This window comes from Acytostelium subglobosum (assembly GCF_000787575.1).
Source record: "Acytostelium subglobosum LB1 DNA, scaffold: scaffold37, whole genome shotgun sequence".
NCBI lineage: Eukaryota > Evosea > Eumycetozoa > Acytosteliales > Acytosteliaceae > Acytostelium > Acytostelium subglobosum.
In genome coordinates, this window is record NW_012236496.1 from 5,728 (window position 1) to 23,460 (window position 17,733).

The window sequence follows — 17,733 nt, forward strand, 5'->3', positions numbered from 1 at the left end:
TGAATGTTTACATTGAGCCAATGGAGGACAGCCAACACTTTGTCTATGTCCGTGTTCCCCCAATGACAATTGAGGAGATTGCTTCGACAGGAGACAAGGACCAAGAAGTACAACAACTCGCCGNCTGGTCAATAGGTACAGAGCCTATACCAGAAGCGAACACATCACCGGGACCCCACTTGAGAGCTCCCTTGCGCATAGCATTGTCTGCAAGCTCATTGCTTGCAGGGATATCAACCCCAACCCAACCACATCTTTCCTGTTCAGTTTCCTCTCGGTGAGTACTCAATCATCGTGAGATTCCTGTATCACTCTCATACTTATACCCACACCCAGACTTCAGTAGCAAAGGATATTGTTTGGACACTCCCACTTGTGGACCTGTCCACTGCGAAGAGGTTTCCCATCTTTGTCCGAAGAACTGGACCGAAGATTCAGGACAACGTTCAGGGTCTTGATAGTTTTCTCACCATAGATGCCAACTCATCCACCGAACCAGACATCCAATGCTCGCTTGATTCCTTTGGCCTGGTCATCAAGCGTTGCTCTCCTTTCATCCTTTACAGAACGGGTCCGAAGTCCCTAAGCTCTGATTTCTACGTCAAGCTCTCCGACCATGTCGTACTGGCTTTCATTGTCAAGCTGTCTATCACCACCAATCAACTGTTGGATGAGCTCAAAAAAGTGTGCCCATCAGCTGCCATTCCAGATGTGACATTTGTGGCGGTTGTTGTCTCACCAAACATCCAGATCCAACCCGATGAAATCCCCACTCTGAGCAACGTAATGGTCTCAGGAAAGCATTGCGCAGTCCAATTGAATCCGGAGAGAGTCGTCGGTGGCAAAAAGTCCCCGTCAAATGTGCAGCTGGTCATCCCTTCAACCAACGCCCTGGAGAACTTGTTTTCCAAGCCACTTTGGTTGTCCATCACTACATTTCTCAATGTTGCCAACCTTCCTCCTCCCTCTGCGTGCTCACATGGCTCAGCTCCCTATCAATGGCTCGATGATCAAACGTATGATAAAGCCATAACAACAGACGAAGATGATGGCGATGACATGGACTACAGTCAATAAATGCTCGGTGAACAATTGGTGAACAGTGTGTGAACTTTCGGAAGTACACTCCTGGTAACTCTCTTGGGCGTGCAAGCTGTTACAGTGCTAACAAGTATCGAAAGTAGAATCGTAGTAGAATTACAAAAATAACCTCCTCAATTTAGGATTAATTATTATTATTATTTTGAACTTCTAAACTCTATTTCTACTACAATTCTACATTGATTAGACAGATACTCGTTGGAAAAAGAGTTCCAACGTGCTCACTGCTATGGCGGTGACACGTACTGAAAGTAGAATTGTAGTAGAATTGATTGGTCAATTGACAGCAGTTGTAGAAGTCCTGATCGAGGAACTTGTGGTCAAGCTCGTATCTGAATCGAAAGAGGAGATATCGGTTGACCAAACGACCAAAGAAGCACTCGATGACCACTCTCCTCTTGGTGAGAATCTTGTTCTTTAGCTTCTCTCCTTCACTGGCCTTTGCCAGCTCGGGTGACTTCATCATAGCAACGCGCCGCACGCCAGGAGTCCTGTCGGATGGACCATGATATGCTGTGTCACCAAGTAAGATAAACCTCTGTGTCCTGTAGCCATCGATCTCACCAGGTAGTGAGCATACTTCTCATGCTCCTCCTTATGGATTGTGAAGTCGTGCTTCGACGCAAGGTGATGCTTGCTCATAAACACGGCGTAGTGGGGCTTGGTTCCGAGGACGGCCACCTCAAACTTGCATCCGTAGACATGATTCTTGCCGTCCCAGTACATCGAGGTAACTGATCTTCCTCTTCCTTCCTTTTCTGTCGTGCGTTTCCTCGGTGATCTCGGACTGACAGTCACGGTACAGGTCTTGAATCTCCAGTGTTGTTTTGGATGTCAGCTTGACAACTTGCTGCACTGGTTTCAATGTAAGACCTTTAAAGAGAGGTGACGCTTCAATTATCACATCTTCTGTCTCTTCAATGTCCTCGGCTTCGGAATCGTGTACCTCCTCATCACCAACATGCATCTCTACTGCCCTGCGACAATCTGCTGCTGCAAATATATTATCTAGGTTCATATCATATATATACATATCATATATATACATTATACAGTTATACATATATATATATCTATATTTGTTATACTTTCTTATCAAAGAAAATATATACTGTATAACAAATATAAGATGATAGAATGCCCGCTTTATTAGTGTATGAATGATGTATATATACTGATTAGATGGAACATGGAATAGTGTTCTGTAGATTCCAGGATGATGACTCAGCAATGATAGAATGTATGAGTCATGGTGACACATTGTGAATCGTATGTGACAAGTCGTCACAATAGCCAGTGAGTTGCCAGTGAATTGCCAGTGAATAGCCAGTGAATATCCAGTGAATATCCAGTGAGTTGCCAGTGAGTTGCCAGTGAGTTGCCAGTGAATAGCCAGTGAATAGACAGTGAATAGCCAGTGAGTTGCCAGTGATTTTACAATAAAAAATATTAAATGAAGAAGTTGCCTTACACAAGATCCGTTGTTAAAATTTGTATGGTAGACTATTAAAAAATAATAATCTTTGGGACTATCCCTTTCAATAGCGTAAACTAGTTACACCAAATAATATATCAGAGTAATATTTTCAATTTAATATGAGTTATTTTATAAAGTTATTTTTCTTCAAGAGAAAGTTTGTATGGGATGGAAGTTCGAACACATATACTTTTTCAAACAGTTAAAACTCATAGATACTAACCATAATCATTTAACATTATTATCATACTTTACACTTGTCTAAACATCATATTGGAAAAACAAATAAATATTAATAAACAATAATTAATTTTAATCAAAATTTCACAGTTGTTTGAATCACTTTGACAATTCAGTACATCTACAGGAATCGATCTATATATAATATGTGACTGTTGAACCTATTCTTACAAAGTACAGCTTGCAGAAGAGACATCATTTCCCTTTACACGCCAAGAGTCGCACTCCAACTGCCACCAACGTCTCTATAACACCTACAATTGACATACCAACAGACTTAACACATCAAGGTGAATCGATAGATATATTGTACATCACTACTGAAGCTATTCTTTAGCAACACATTCAACAACAGCCCAGGATACRCTCACATTGTTGCATCAACTACGATCGTCGCACTCCACTCATCACCAACATCGTCCAACAAACACCTATGACACATCATCAGACTCGACCCATCAAGAAGAAGCGATACATACTATATTCATTGTCGTTGGAGTAATCTTCATCAACTTTGGTCATCAACATTCAACTTCACAGGTAACAATCAAAACCTTGGACTGATTGTCGCACCTCTACTTCTAAAAATAACTAATACCAATCAAGATTATAGTATAGTAATACTCAACACATCAAGATAAAACGATCAATATATTATACATCACTGTTGAAGTGATTCATAGGAATTACAGTCTTGGACAGCCATGAAAAGACAACCTTTTACAGCTAACTTGGATCGTCGCACACCAACCACGGACCAACACCATCCAACAACTCCTATGATACTCCAACAGACTCGACTCATCAAGATGATGCGATATACCACATTCATTGCCGTTCATCGTGATCTATATCAACATGGATCGTCATCATCAACAGCTATAGTGCAACATCTTGATCGATTGTAGCACACCTTACTGCTGACCAACATCGTCCAACATTCACCTATTATGCACCAACATACTCAACTCACCAAGATGAAGCGATGCATAACACATTCATTGCCTTTAAACCAATCTACAAGTGCTTGTCAAAGACATCCAGCACCTGTTGGCAACACCAGATCCCACCAACAACAAACAAAGTTCAACTATTATACATCATCAGACTCGGCTCATCAAGATGAAGCTGCATACTACATTCATTTCTGTTGGAGTAATCTACATCAACTTGTAGTTGCACCATGAAGGATGTTTGCAGGGTGCTACAATGAGAGATGGATGGTGACCATCTGATCTTATTGACAAAGTGGTATATGGAGGCGTTTTGTGTCATGATCATATGGAGATGAYGCACATKGGACAACGARTTGAGAAGATGAACATATCGATCCTGAAACCCAACTGGATTGGTTCGCAGCTGTGGACTGGCTAGCGTGGTGTTACCATAGTAGATCTCGCACTGCAATTCTTTGTCTTCATTGGTATCATTGTTATGGCAACTAGAGTGGTCATGGCATGCAGGGTTCGATGGGATCAAGAGTGATCTTGACCTTGAGCAGGGGATGGCATCCATTTATCGGAAAGCAGCATGCGCATGCATGTATTGTCAGMTTCTGGATGGTGCATGACTCATCGGCGAATWGGTGCTGCAAGAGATGATGGCCAACTACTTCATGGAGTATGATGTTAACCTCTATCTTATGGAGATGGGTGCTTGCTTTGGTGAGGTAATCATACAACGACTTGACAACATCGTTGGTATTCTCTGGTAACCAGTCATATGATTGGGAGATGTGGATCTTGAGAGTTGACAAGTTGGCAAGCTGCCCGAGTGAGTCAAGCAACTCATACTGGGCAAGATGAACATTGATGTCGTTGAATGCCAATGGCCGGAGTCTGACACCCAAGAGCTCTTTGATAATGCCACTGATGATATCTAACACTAAGTTGCCATTTGACCGGTAGTATGATAACTCACAAAAATGGATGTGGGTCATCCATCACCATCAGTCCTGCAGGACATCGCCGAAGTGTTAACATACATATGTCGCCACAAAGAGAGGGAGAAGAATTCGTTCGAGGTGAGATTGCTGTGATCCAATACCTTTGGAAGACAACCAAACAGACAAGGCCGTCTCTGATCTTTCGGAAGCTGAAGTTGATGCGTCCAGAATACGATATAGTTGGTGCAATGTCCAACATGGAGAGTGTGAATCCCTCGCCGTTAACAACATTGACCAATAGTTCTTTGGACAGGGGACGTTTCAAAGGAGCTTTGCCCAGCTCCTTTCCAAGCCTGATCAGGGTGCCCTGGGACATCTCCAATCTGTCAAGCATTTGGAGGTCACTCAAATCCGACAGACGATCGAAGCACACTGAGAGAGAAGTGACCGATGTTGGGATAAGGTCACCGTTCAGCTTTTGGCGAAAGTGTGGCCCAAAGGAGATTGCCGTCACTGATAGCGGAATGAAGCCCGGAACCAATGGCCCTCTGAAGTGCTGGCCAAATGACAACTCTGTGACGGACGATGTTATGCATCCAGAATGCAATTTAGATGGCGAGACAAAATGTACACCAATCAGGCTTGTCACTGATGGAGTGAGTGCTGGCATTGACTGCGAGTCCATCTCGTCACAGTATCTAATCTTCACTGATGTGAGTGAATCTGGCAAAGACATGCCTCTGCCCCTTGCTGAATTGAAACTGCCAATCTCCAAGGTGGCCATTCGTTGTGAGTGGACAGGTAGCCACTTTCCTCAAAGGATAAGACGGGTGACTGAGTTTGGAATGGTGCCAATGGGCAACGGATGCTCATAGCGTTCTCCAAACTGAACCAACACTGTTGACTGAGGAATCGATTGATCCAATCTCCAACGATTGATTGAACTCATCGCCCAGGTAGAGTTCTGTGATGGACCGAGGCAGTGAGCCGCTCGGCAGACGTTGGTTGAAATCGTGGCCAAGCACCAACGTTGTGACGGCAGTGAGCTTGCCGATCTCTGAGAGCAGGAACTGTTCGCCAGCAGTCAATGATGTGAGTGAGCATGCCATTGTCTTGGAAAATATGTGGTTGAACCTAGGTTCGCCAATAGTCAGTGAGGTCAAAGCGTTTGTGAGGATACCGTCTGTATTAAGTGGCTGGTTGAACTCCCGTCCAAAGGAGAGCGTTGTGATAGAGGCTGTGAGCGAGCCAACTCGCAATTCTTGATTGAATGCATTGCCGAATGTGAGCGAGGTCAACTTGGTTGGCAGGCCTTTGACGAGCATCATCTGATTGAAATCATCTCCCAAAGAAAGTGATGTGACGTTTGGTGGGATAGAGAAGCGCGGCAATGGCTGGTTGAAGCCTTTGTCAAAGGTAATTGAGGTCAGTGACGAGGGCAGCACGTTTGGCCCAAGAGGCCAATTGAAATGCACCAGCGTCATCGTCGTGATGTTGCTCGGAACACCGTAGAGCCAGTTGGCAGGCTTGCGATTGGCATTGAACTCACTGCTCAGCACCCATGACGATATCAATGGCGCTGATGCCGTCTTCATATGTGATGGCACTGTGATGGTAGCATGGTGCACCTCAGCTGAGGCTGTACTATGGTCGACCAATCTGCTCTGATTGTTGTGTACATATTACTATACTTGTTGGTCATCCCAAAGCATATTTGATCAATGACAGACAAGCTCTTGCACACAAGCTGCAGAATGACTATGTTTTTAATTCATCAATAAAGACAAAACAAATCACTCCGATCTATTAGAACCCAACTCGATTTTTTGGATCATTTCGCTAAAGTCCTCAGAAGAGAGTGTGTACTTCTTGTTACAATAGTTGCAGCTGAGCGTGTCATGCTTATGCTCTTTAAGGTATCTTACCTCCTCCAATCCAAGCATTTGCATCTTGCTCTTGAACGACTTCAAACTACATCTGTGCAGAGATGGTGATGATGCGTGTGTGAGTGGCATAGTTACTGATAAAGTGGTCTGATGACTAAATGTTTACCTGCAGAAGAAATCCACAAAGGTGCTTCCTATGATCTCAATTTCGTGAGGTGCCATCAATCTGAGTATGTCCTCCAGTGACCTCTTCTCATCGCTCAACAGCTGTTCAATGTTGTACTTTTGGACATTCGCTCGAACTGCGTCTATTATTGATGTCGGTGTCGACGGTAGCGATTGGACCAACAAACCGCCGTTAAACTGAACACCATTGTCATGTCCAAGTGAGTGTTCAAGAGCAATGACACTGGGTATCTGTTCCGACAGTGAGAAGTAGTTATCAAACTCTCCAGAAATTGAGTAATCATTCATCGGTACTATGCTCTCTATGGGCTTTTGCAGACCATACAGAACCTTTGAGAAATTGAGCGTGCCTTCAGGGCGATCGACTGACTGGCTGTTTTGAATGGTGACATCTCTGTTTGATATATACCCACGTACTTCACCAACCTGTATAGCTTCTGCATAGATCACCTATCCAGATAGGGAAACATCAGTTGGCAAAGGTGTTACTAAATAGTAGTAGTAAAAGGGCATCTTACATTTGGGTTCCTGTTATCACACTTGATTTGTGCGGCAATGCGTTCCTCATCTGTCAGAAATGATGCACACAGAGTGACACCGGCCATCATCTTGCCCAGTAGCGATGCTTCATGTGCCGACAATCCATGCTTCACTTTGGCTACATTGGCTGCCTTTGTCAGGTTGACAATGGACAGTCTAAGTTGACTTGAGAAAGCAGTCACCACTTGATCTCTGGTCCTCTAATAGGTTATCAGTAAATCAGATGCTGTTTAATGTCGACATTGTACAATGCTTCTTACTTTATGCTCCTGCGCTTTAGTTGAAAGAGTTTGCTGATGTATCTGTTCAGAAGAGTAGCACCTTTGTTGTAACTTTATAGAGCATGATGTATTTCCTATAGATGACAATAAGATGGGTAGAGTGCTTGCTCTGACGCTCGAGATTAACAATGAGTTTACCACCCTAACATTTCTAGTAGTCATCATATGATATATGTATGTTGTTGTTGTTGTTGAGTCGTAGTTATAACAGAATGATTGTTTTTATTGATCAGTAACTACAAGTAGTTTCCAAAGAGATAAACGATAAATCTGACCCACAGTGTAACTTTGCGTGCATTTAACATTGGCATGTCGACTGTTTGTGTCTCGCGCCACAGGTTCATTCGTTCACTGTTCATCTTTTGGCGCAGTGCCTCATTCTCTGTTATAAAGATGAGCTCAGCCTCTAGATCCTTCTCGACACTCCTCGAACCAAAGTTGGGACTACCGATCAATGTTATGTTTGGGAGCTTCTGATCGGGTGCAGTGATCCACATGCCCTTAGCATGGTATGACCACTTGTGGCGAATGTACTCCACGATGGAGATACGTCCGCTGTTACCAGTGTCGATGGTCTTTTGTAGGAAGCGTCGCTCGATTATTCCATAGAGGTCGGGCACGACGCCAGACATACCAGTGGCACCGGCAAATCCATTGGTCTCTGGAGAGCATGTAATAATGTCGATCTGTGGCTTGCCAGAGAGTATCAGTTGAAGGTAGTTCTTGGTGAGATTGAAGTAGGGTGAAGCGACAAAGAACTTGGAAGTGGATGGTATGTTTGCAAATATATAGGATGAGCAAACCTCGTCATGGCGAATGTTGAAAGGTCCCATCTGGATGGTTGGGAAGATCCAGGTGGCTTTGGAAGTAGATGACTGGACATCCAGTGGTGAAGACAAAGAATGTTTAAAGTTGTCGGCAGTATAAAAGGAGTTTGGCTCTAATAGAGAGGCCAGACGTTTCTCTGCCATCAACTTGAATTGAGATGATTCGGTGACCGGATCGATGGTACCTTGATTGACACTGTTTCCATTTGTGTCTTGCTTGAGTGAGAGCTCGCCAATAGTGTTGACAACGTTGTCAAAGAAAGTAGATAGGGAGGCGGTGCGGTATATGCATACCATCCTATCCTGTCGATCTGTAAAATAGTCCTTTGATAAGTTTGCTCTAGTGACGGAGGATGAGTAAGGTGACGATCATCATATTGTTAATAATCTATGAACTTGTTTAGGCTAATTAACCAACAAGAGTTACATACCCTCCAATGATAAGGTCATCGTCAAACACATAGGCTTTGAGATGTTGGACACCAATGACCTCATTTACACGTGGTGGCAGGATGCGTTTGAGGACACCATTCAAGTCTGGTGTGTGATACATGCTGATTGAAACGCGAGATTGGAACTGATTGAGCAAGGGCTGGAGCATGGTGGCTGAGCTGACACGTATTCCTGGTTTCTCAGTGCTTGGTCCCAAGCGGGTGCCTCGAAGTCCATCAACGAGAATGTGCACCTTTAGAGTAGAGTTGCGCTTGCAAGCGGCTATCATCTCGTCGACCAGTTGCTGTTCGTGCTTTCCAGTGCCCAGATAGAGTGATGCCATATTGATGCGATGCTTGGCACGCCTAATTCCACTGATAAGTTGATCGAAAAAGTCAACTGGACCCTCAACAAAGTGGACGTTGGCCTCGTCGATGGCAAACGCAGGTCCTTGTGATGACAGGGCCCAGAACACGTCATTGAGGAAGTTATCTTGGAACACTTTGTCGACCGGATTTGCTATGGTCGTTGGCGTGGCACCATTGATGGGTTGTGAACAGTAAGTCGATCGGCTGGGCATATCAGTGGTGGACATATGTACTGGTCTATGTCCACTGATGCTGTTGTAGATGATCAAGGAGGAAAGTAGTCGATCAATAAATGACTTTAACAAATTGTAAAGTCCAACAAAGAATGTAATGAATGTATTAGACATTATCTAATTATTATTATTATGTGTGTAGTTGTAATTAAAACAAGAGTAGTGAATCGAATGACTTAAACGCGTTTATATCAACAAAAAACCCCCTGATTGGGCGGAGCCCAATCATCCTGAAAAAGTCATTGAAATATTCAATTAGAATGCGACCGGCTTTGGAAAAGAAACATTGTCAACAATCTGATTTACTTTTCAGAGTTACAGAAAAAAATCAACTGGAATAGTTCGGTTGAACGGTTAAAGATCATCGCTTTGAAGATGACCTCGGTTTCCATTGGTGATCGAGTCCGCCCAACTTGGTCGCCATGATCAGTTGATATTGGTCATCGAGAATATTCAAACACTCATTGATTGTTGATATCGAACTTCATATAATGTCAAAAATTAAATTTAAATAATAATTTGTGTGATGTTCAAAGTTCACTCAAATTGTGATGATTAGTTCACTATTCACATTCATACACAGATACAAACAAATACTTGTTATTATATATATATTATATTAGTATACATACACTCATCGATAGAATACACTTTGAATTAAGTTAGATATAATTTTGTACAAATATTTAAAACAACATCAACATGGTCAACAAAGAAGAGATCGAAGATGAGATGCTTAATGAGGTCGCACCAAAGGCTTTGGATGAGGGCGATATTGCTATTCTCAAGAACTATGTATGAATCTATCAACTACATATATACTCTCTCTCTCCTCTCTATAGTTGACTTACAAAAACAATCACAACAGGGTGTAGGACCTTATACAAAGCCAATCAAGACTCTGGAGGAAGATATCAAGAAGATGACTGCCAAGGTCAATGAAATATGTGGAATCAAAGAGTCTGACACAGGAATTGGACCACCCTCTCAATGGGACCTTATTGTGGACAAGAACTCCCAACAGGAGGAGCCACCTTTACAAGTGGCCCGTTGCACAAAGATCATCAACCCAGGCACACCAAACGCCAAGTACATCATTGCTGTGAAGCAGATTGCCAAGTTTGTTGTTGCCCTTGGCGACAAGCTATCACCAACTGATGTTGAGGAGGGCATCCGTGTTGGGTAAGTTAGTTTACATCAACCAATTTAATGACGTTTTCTGTCTTTTGTTCTAATTAGTTTCTCGCATTGCAGAGTTGACCGTAACAAGTACCAGATTCAAATTCCACTGCCACCAAAGATCGATACATCAGTGACAATGATGCAAGTGGAGGAGAAGCCAGATATCACATACAAGGATGTTGGTGGATGCAAGGAGCAGATCGAGAAACTGAGAGAGGTCGTTGAGATGCCATTGCTACATGTATGTATTACCGACGAAGCAGCATCAATGTCAATTGTGCTACTGACCATCTAACCATGACCTCTGCATGCAGCCAGAGAAATTTGTCGAGCTCGGTATTGATCCACCAAAAGGTGTATTAATGTACGGACCCCCAGGTACAGGAAAGACACTCTGTGCGCGTGCCGTAGCAAACAGAACAGACGCCGCCTTTGTCAGAGTAATCGGTAGTGAACTGGTGCAGAAATACGTTGGTGAAGGAGCAAGAATGGTGCGTGATCTCTTCCAGATGGCTAGATCCAAGAAGGCATGCATTATCTTCTTTGATGAGGTTGATGCTATTGGTGGTGCCAGATTTGACGATGGCGCCGGTGGTGACAACGAGGTCCAGAGAACAATGCTCGAGCTAATCAACCAGCTGGACGGATTTGACCCACGTGGAAACATCAAGGTTCTGATGGCTACCAACAGACCAGACACCCTTGACCCAGCCCTCCTCCGTCCAGGTCGTCTGGACCGCAAGGTTGAGTTTGGACTTCCTGACCTTGAGGGTCGTGCTCACATCTTCACCATCCACGCCAAGACCATGTCTTGTGCCAGAGACATTCGATTCGAACTTTTGGCTCGTCTCTGTCCAAACTCCACTGGAGCAGACATCAGGTCCGTTTGTACTGAGGCAGGAATGTTTGCCATCCGTGCTCGCAGAAAGATCGTTACAGAGAAGGACTTCCTAGAGGCCATTGACAAGGTCATCAAGAGCTATGCCAAGTTCTCTGCCACTCCCAAGTACATGGTCTACAACTAAGAGCCAAAAGATTGGCGCTTTTCCCCCAGCCAACAAGTCAACAACAGGGATACAGGTACAGCAAACAGTATGAGCCTCACAAACTCCCAAAACATTAATAATAAATAATTGTGATATATAATCAATTTATATGTGTTTGTTCGATCCAGTCGGTGGTGGTGGAGGTGCGACACGACCACCACCAAGCTGAGGAGAGCTGCTGTGAGTTGGTAGACCGAATTCAATGTTTGGTCTACTTGGAACGGGCAATGGTAATGTCGATCGTTGCTGCATACTTGATGTTACGAGTGGGGGCTTTACTTGGAAGCTGTTAACAGGTGAAGGTGGGGATAATGGTGCTGGTTTCAGTGGCTGAGCTGGCCTCATTGGTGGTGTTGAAGCCGTAGGCTTCATCTGTCCTGGTCTTATAGGTGACGGTTTCAACGGTGGTGTTGCAGGCATTGGTCTCGTTTGTGCAGGCTTTAAGGTTGGTGATGATGAAGATGTTTGCATTGGTGCGGGCTTGGCCATTGGTTTAAAGAGTGGAGATGTAGGTGGTTTTGGGTGTAATGGTGTGGGCTTCATGATTGGTGGTACTACCAAACTCTGTTGCAGTTGAGTGGAACCATTAGTTGGTCTAGATGGCATTCCTCGAGGAGGACCTTGTTCAGTTCGAGGGGGCACTGGAGGAGTGTTGGCACGAGGCTCTGTGGTGGCACCCAAAGGTTTGGAAAGGGGTGGCTGGGACTGGTTTTGTCCCACAGGTCTTCGAGGAGGGTTGGGTCCACCTGAACCGCCGTGTATACTGCTGTTGTCATCTGTAATCTTTATAGATGAGATTGTTGCTGGCATCTTCCTTGGGATTGGCTTCAATTCATTGCCAAAAGTCGGAGATGAAGTGGTCCGGATGATATTGGTTGGTGGTGACTTGCTGCCAGCTGTAATTGATACTGGTGATATTGGTCTGATGGAGGAGCCAACGTGGTTGACAGGTGATGAAAGGAGTCTGCCCGGTGAAGAAGTGCCCAAGATCGATGTTGTTGGAGTGTTTGGTCTGAGGGGTGGTGTGCCACTGTAGCCCTTCAGTGTGTCGTTTGCCCAGCTCTTGTCTCCGTAGGATACACATTTGTTGGTGAACCAATAGTATTTCCCACGTGTGACATTGTCAATGACTGCGTTGGAGTGTCTGTACAATGCTTCGAACCAATCGTTGCGTTCAATATCGCTGCCAAAGTAGAGAGGAAGTGTTTCCTCCTTTTCCAATGAGATCAACTCGAAACCGAGACTGGAGCCATAGACAACCTCTATATAGTTCCTGACAAGCACCTTTGAAAGTACCAGTATCTTGACAACCCTAGCGTTCTTCTTCTTATTCTTTGTCAATATAAATACATCTAAATGGGCAAGGAGAGTGTAAGTAAACTTGAGGAGACCGATCGATCAGCTTGAGTTTGTCACACATTACCATTAAATAATAAACACCGTAGTGTCTCCTCCTCAAGCCCCAGTGAGAGAGTTCCTTCTCTGACAAACTCCCTTGTTGTGGACTCTGGCAATTTCTTATCGCCATAGTCAAGATTGGTGGCAAGCTCCTTTAACTTCTTGATCTTCGTTATCCTGTCGTCCAAAATCCTCTTTTGATTGTTTACCTCATCCAACACTCCGCTGATCTTTGCAAGTGACATCTGGAGGAACTCAAAATCCTGATAGTCTTTGGGTGTATGCTCGATCAGATTCCTGAGCAACAACGGGTACTTTGTTATCCTCTGTACTGGCTTGATAATCATCATTGGGAATGTAAGTCGTCGGCTCAGTGGACTCTCCTTGGCAGCGTCAACACAAGCAGCGAATGTCTTTGATGAAGACCTTAACTTCTCAAAGGCGATCGTGTTGTTCTCTTGCTCCTTGCAGAAGGCTATATAGAGGGGTACAAAGTCTTTGTGATTGAACTATTGATTGATTGATTGATGATAATGATGAGTGTGAGGATGTTAAACTTATTAGGGTAGTTGAAGTAGATACCTACCGACCGGTAGAGTGACTCTCCCATGTTCTGTTGTTGAGCTTGCTTTGATGGAATGGGCATGACATTGACCAGTAGTTCTTTGTGAAGGTCCAAAATCTTCTCAATGTTTCCAAACACTTCGATGTATTCCTCTGGCTTGATCTTACTACGAATGGGGTCGATGAATAGCTTTGAGCAGCAATGTTGTTGTTGTTGTTGGTCAGTAGCAGCAGTGATTGGATAATGATTGATCATGTTGTTGATGATGATGATGATCTATTAGAGATATCCAATTACCTACACTGACAATGATCTTTAAGTCGGCTACATAGTTGGTCTCTGTCTCTACTATTTCATCGACAATCTGTTGTCTAGTTCGATCCTCTTCGAATACACCAGAGTTATCAGAAGAGCTATCGTCAATGCTGTTGGCTTCATCGATCACCATTTTGGTCGTCGGAATAGAACCAATATTACTTATGTGTTGTTAATCAATGTATGTATGTTTGTTATGTTTGGTTTGTTCAGTGTTTGTTATGATTGTTCTGTTTGTTCTGTTTGTTTGTGATTGACAACTTATAATGATGTGATTGTTATAATAATTAGGTTATTTATAAATAATCACACATGCGTGCTTATACAACTTTATAATGGGGTGGATCAAAAAAAGGGGCTATGTCCAATTCAAATAATAACAAAATTATTTCGGGATCACAAAACTACAAATATCTATGGTCGGATGAGTAAATCTCAGTGACCAGTTGTTATCGTTTTTAATAGTACTGCTCTCGTCTTCTTCATCTTTTCATAGAAAGGTGGAGCATAGAGTGCTGCTTTCTCCGCATTGATTACTAAATAGGTCGTAGTAATATTAGTTTACATCATCAAATTGATCATCACAAGGACTTAAACACTTACACTTTACAGTGAGATGGTCCAAGAACTGGTTGTCCTTTCTCCAGACCTTGGTGGCAGGGAACGCTGGTCCAAACGTGCCAACTCCCTCTTTGGCCGCAATGGACACTGTATACTTGGTCATCTCTGATGGTGATTGTTTGGACAATGGTTGCACAACAACAAAGACATCTGTGAATGTTGGATTGGATGGAGGACGGACGTCAGTGATACTGTTAGAATCATCCCTCTATTGATATTCTACTTACGATTAAACTCTGAACGGATTGATGATGGCTGGAAAGGCTGGCAACCTGGGTCTTGGAAGATTAGAACCACAGCATCGTTTCCAATGTGCCTCTTTCGCTCGAGTTGCTGGACGTCGTGTGCGTAGTAGGGGAGGAGAGTGGAGACATGGAACATGATCTGTACTTTGAATGAATGTTGGTCATCAATTGTGAATTGTTTGGTCGTGTATATCGAGTGTGTTCCAGTGGTATCGTCACGCACGTCCAGACCTCCCTTGAAATCGGACCAGCCCTTGAGATCAATGCGCTTGCCAATGAACTCGAGAAACTCATTGTACTCGCTGCTTGTGTCATTGTTGGAGAACATTTCATTCTCTGTGAATTGGTCCTTCTTGCGGTAGAGTATACCGAACCTATACTCTTTAGTCATCTGTATGTATGTATACAATAGTGTCAGTGTATGAGTGGACAATGCTGCTGCTGCTGCTGCTGCTGCTTGTGCCTAGTTAAGTAACTTACCTGTGCATCCTCCCATCGTTGTAGACCCTTCTTTATCTCTTGTGTCGTCTTTATCTTCTTGAAGGTCAGACCAGACAAGGGTGGACACAGTGACTTGACAGTGCTCATTAGTTCGCTCGAAGATGACTTGCCTGACGATGGTATGTAGAATCTGTCCTCGCCCTCCATCGTTCTGACAATGACCTTGTGCTTTCCTTCCATCTGGCCCACGTTGCTAAGCGTCCTATCGATTGATGGACGATCGTTCAGAGTCTTGTTACTCTTCTTCCTCTTTGGCTTCAATACCTTCTCTGCTTTCTCCATGATACTGACTATCACTGGTGCATTGGTATGATCGACAGAGACAAAGTTCTTGTGCTCTGCACCACCAAACGATAGAGAATAGTGTTGCAACTCGTTCTCAAACTCCTCTAGGAGGAGCAACTGTTGATGATGGCCAGGTGATGATTGGTATGGACTTGAGCTGCCAGGAGAGAAGTGGTCCGAGTCCATTTCTCTTCTCCAACCATCGCAGGTAAGAACAGAAACATGACACACCTCATCTCTGTCTGCTGTGCTCAACCTTCGTCGTGGTGAGTAGCATGTTGGAGAGGTGGTAGTTGAATCATCATCCAACCCTGAAGGACATATCCTGCCCTTCTTTCCTGGTCTCGTTCCAACGAATGATTTAAACCTCTTTCTGTTTGTTGTTGAACCAAAGTGTTAGTTAAACAATCAATCCTATCAATCAATCAAGCAATCAATCTGGAAACTTACAATTGTAGTATACTCTGCTCTTCGTAGTTTTCAAAATCATCGATTAGCTCACCGACCGTCTTGCGTTGAGGTGATAGATTGGCAGCATTATCACTGCCTCTGGTCGTTGTACCACTGCTTTGTGAGGGTGGTGTGATTGTGATGTACTCGGACATGGTCTTGCCCTGGTACTCCCTGTTGGTTGGACCCTTTCCACCAGTCTGGTTGTTGGTAGGGCCACTATCTTCGTCGCTACTGCTGTCGGACGACTCGGACTTGTGCATCAGGTCGGCCTCAGAGATGGACAACCTGATCTTTGTTGAAAACGACGTGTCCACATCCGCCTTTATAGGTGAGGTATGACTGCTACCGTGTCTGCTGTGACTGACAGAAGAGGAGGTAGATGAAGCTCCAGTGGGTGTCAATGGCTCGCTCACCAAAGATGAGTCTTTCTTCTTGTCCTTCCTGAAGAGGTTCTCAAATCGCTCGATAGCACTCGCCCTCTTCTTGAGTGGCTGTCCAGGGAATGAGGACGAGTATTGTTCCTGTGACTTTCCAACAGGTGATTGTGAAACCATCATTGGGCTACTGATGGCGCTGTTGTTGTTGTTGTTGTTGTTGTTGCTATTGTTACAGTTGCCATTGTTATTGCTGGGTACCGAAGATTCGGCTTCGTTTATGTCGGGGAGGTTGGAGTTGCTAGATGTCCGGTTGACGTCCTTGAAGTAGCTGGACCTCTTGCGCTCTGTGGGCGAGGGCATTCCACTAGGATGTAGCATTGATTGTTGTGGTGCGGCTGTTGGAGAGGGAGGCTTGATTGCCGTCGTGCCCTCGATTGTGAATATCTGTGATACAATGTCGGCATTGAGTAGTGAGCGACGCTTGGTGCGAGTCAGTGTCGGGTACTTGTGCTTGTGTCCAGTTGTGTTGTGACCACTAATGAATGGGTCATTAGAGCCCAAGGAAGCAATCATTGCTGGGGTAAGGGTGCTGCTACTGCTACTGCTACTGCTGCTGCTGTTGGTTGTTGCTGAGGTCGACATTTCTTCCTTCTCTGCTTCGTCCTCTATCAAAGTTGTTGCTGCTGTTATTGTTGTTGTTGTTGTTGTTGTTGCCTCTCCTTCGTAATAGTAGTCGTCGTCGTCGTCTTCTTCAAAGATCTCATAATACTCTTGAGAAGATTGTGAAGATGACAAAGTTGTTACAAGCGCGATTGAGGAATGCGAGGATGAAAGAGATGCAGACTCTAGATAATGTTGTTGTTGTTGTTGATGTTGATGTAGATGTTGTTGTTGGTGTTGTTGTGTTGATGATGTTGGTGGAACTGAGTTGTTATACTTGAAACTTGTATCGCTGATTGCTCTAGTTCGATTCCACCCTTGTGTTGGTGGCAGTATCTTATCATCCATCATACTGTTGTTATCACCATCACAAATTATATAGTATAGAGAGAGAAAGAGAGAGAGAGTGAGAGTGAGAAAGTAAGTGTGTGTGTGTGTGTATGTGTTGTTATATGTGTATAAAGTACTGTAAAATATGTGTATTAATTGTGGCAATGTTTGAGTGTTGGTGGTAGTAGTCGTAGGAGTGTAGCAAAGAAATACCTACAATCAGGTGATTGGGGGGGTAACAAATATAGATCCAAACTTTTGGTTTATAATTTAATTTAATTTTTGACAACAATAATAAA

At 43.9% G+C, this 17,733-nt stretch overlaps 8 protein-coding genes across 8 annotated transcripts; 1 reads left to right on the plus strand and 7 right to left on the minus strand.

The window, feature by feature from the left end:
• Nucleotides 1–1,267: 1,267 nt before the first annotated feature.
• SAMD00019534_119740 (hypothetical protein) lies at nt 1,268–1,827 on the minus strand (the record flags this gene model as incomplete). Its single annotated transcript, XM_012892716.1, has 2 exons — nt 1,268–1,592; nt 1,682–1,827. 2 exons carry the CDS (start codon nt 1,825–1,827, stop codon nt 1,268–1,270), a joined length of 471 nt encoding a protein of 156 aa, XP_012748170.1.
• Nucleotides 1,828–4,491: 2,664 nt separating this feature from the next.
• Nucleotides 4,492–5,487, minus strand: SAMD00019534_119750 (hypothetical protein; the record flags this gene model as incomplete). The annotated part of the gene is made up of 3 exons (XM_012892717.1): nt 4,492–4,525; nt 4,612–4,702; nt 4,803–5,487. The coding sequence occupies 3 exons, from the start codon at nt 5,485–5,487 to the stop codon at nt 4,492–4,494; spliced, it is 810 nt and encodes a 269-aa protein (XP_012748171.1).
• Nucleotides 5,488–5,578: 91 nt separating this feature from the next.
• SAMD00019534_119760 (hypothetical protein) lies at nt 5,579–6,385 on the minus strand (the record flags this gene model as incomplete). Its single annotated transcript, XM_012892718.1, has 2 exons — nt 5,579–5,758; nt 5,957–6,385. Coding segments are annotated over 2 exons (609 nt in total), but the record flags the coding sequence as incomplete, so codon positions are not given.
• A 366-nt stretch (nt 6,386–6,751) lies between these two features.
• Nucleotides 6,752–7,515, minus strand: SAMD00019534_119770 (hypothetical protein; the record flags this gene model as incomplete). The annotated part of the gene is made up of 2 exons (XM_012892719.1): nt 6,752–7,225; nt 7,294–7,515. Coding segments are annotated over 2 exons (696 nt in total), but the record flags the coding sequence as incomplete, so codon positions are not given.
• A 317-nt stretch (nt 7,516–7,832) lies between these two features.
• SAMD00019534_119780 (hypothetical protein) lies at nt 7,833–9,450 on the minus strand (the record flags this gene model as incomplete). The annotated part of the gene is made up of 2 exons (XM_012892720.1): nt 7,833–8,763; nt 8,855–9,450. 2 exons carry the CDS (start codon nt 9,448–9,450, stop codon nt 7,833–7,835), a joined length of 1,527 nt encoding a protein of 508 aa, XP_012748174.1.
• A 708-nt stretch (nt 9,451–10,158) lies between these two features.
• On the plus strand, nt 10,159–11,663 carry SAMD00019534_119790 (hypothetical protein; the record flags this gene model as incomplete). Its single annotated transcript, XM_012892721.1, has 4 exons — nt 10,159–10,251; nt 10,325–10,638; nt 10,696–10,879; nt 10,953–11,663. 4 exons carry the CDS (start codon nt 10,159–10,161, stop codon nt 11,661–11,663), a joined length of 1,302 nt encoding a protein of 433 aa, XP_012748175.1.
• Nucleotides 11,664–11,973: 310 nt separating this feature from the next.
• SAMD00019534_119800 (hypothetical protein) lies at nt 11,974–14,095 on the minus strand (the record flags this gene model as incomplete). The annotated part of the gene is made up of 5 exons (XM_012892722.1): nt 11,974–12,164; nt 12,248–13,036; nt 13,108–13,591; nt 13,669–13,836; nt 13,949–14,095. 5 exons carry the CDS (start codon nt 14,093–14,095, stop codon nt 11,974–11,976), a joined length of 1,779 nt encoding a protein of 592 aa, XP_012748176.1.
• Nucleotides 14,096–14,400: 305 nt separating this feature from the next.
• SAMD00019534_119810 (hypothetical protein) lies at nt 14,401–17,455 on the minus strand (the record flags this gene model as incomplete). Its single annotated transcript, XM_012892723.1, has 5 exons — nt 14,401–14,498; nt 14,566–14,733; nt 14,811–15,219; nt 15,309–15,987; nt 16,065–17,455. Coding segments are annotated over 5 exons (2,745 nt in total), but the record flags the coding sequence as incomplete, so codon positions are not given.
• Between the last annotated feature and the right edge of the window lie 278 nt (nt 17,456–17,733).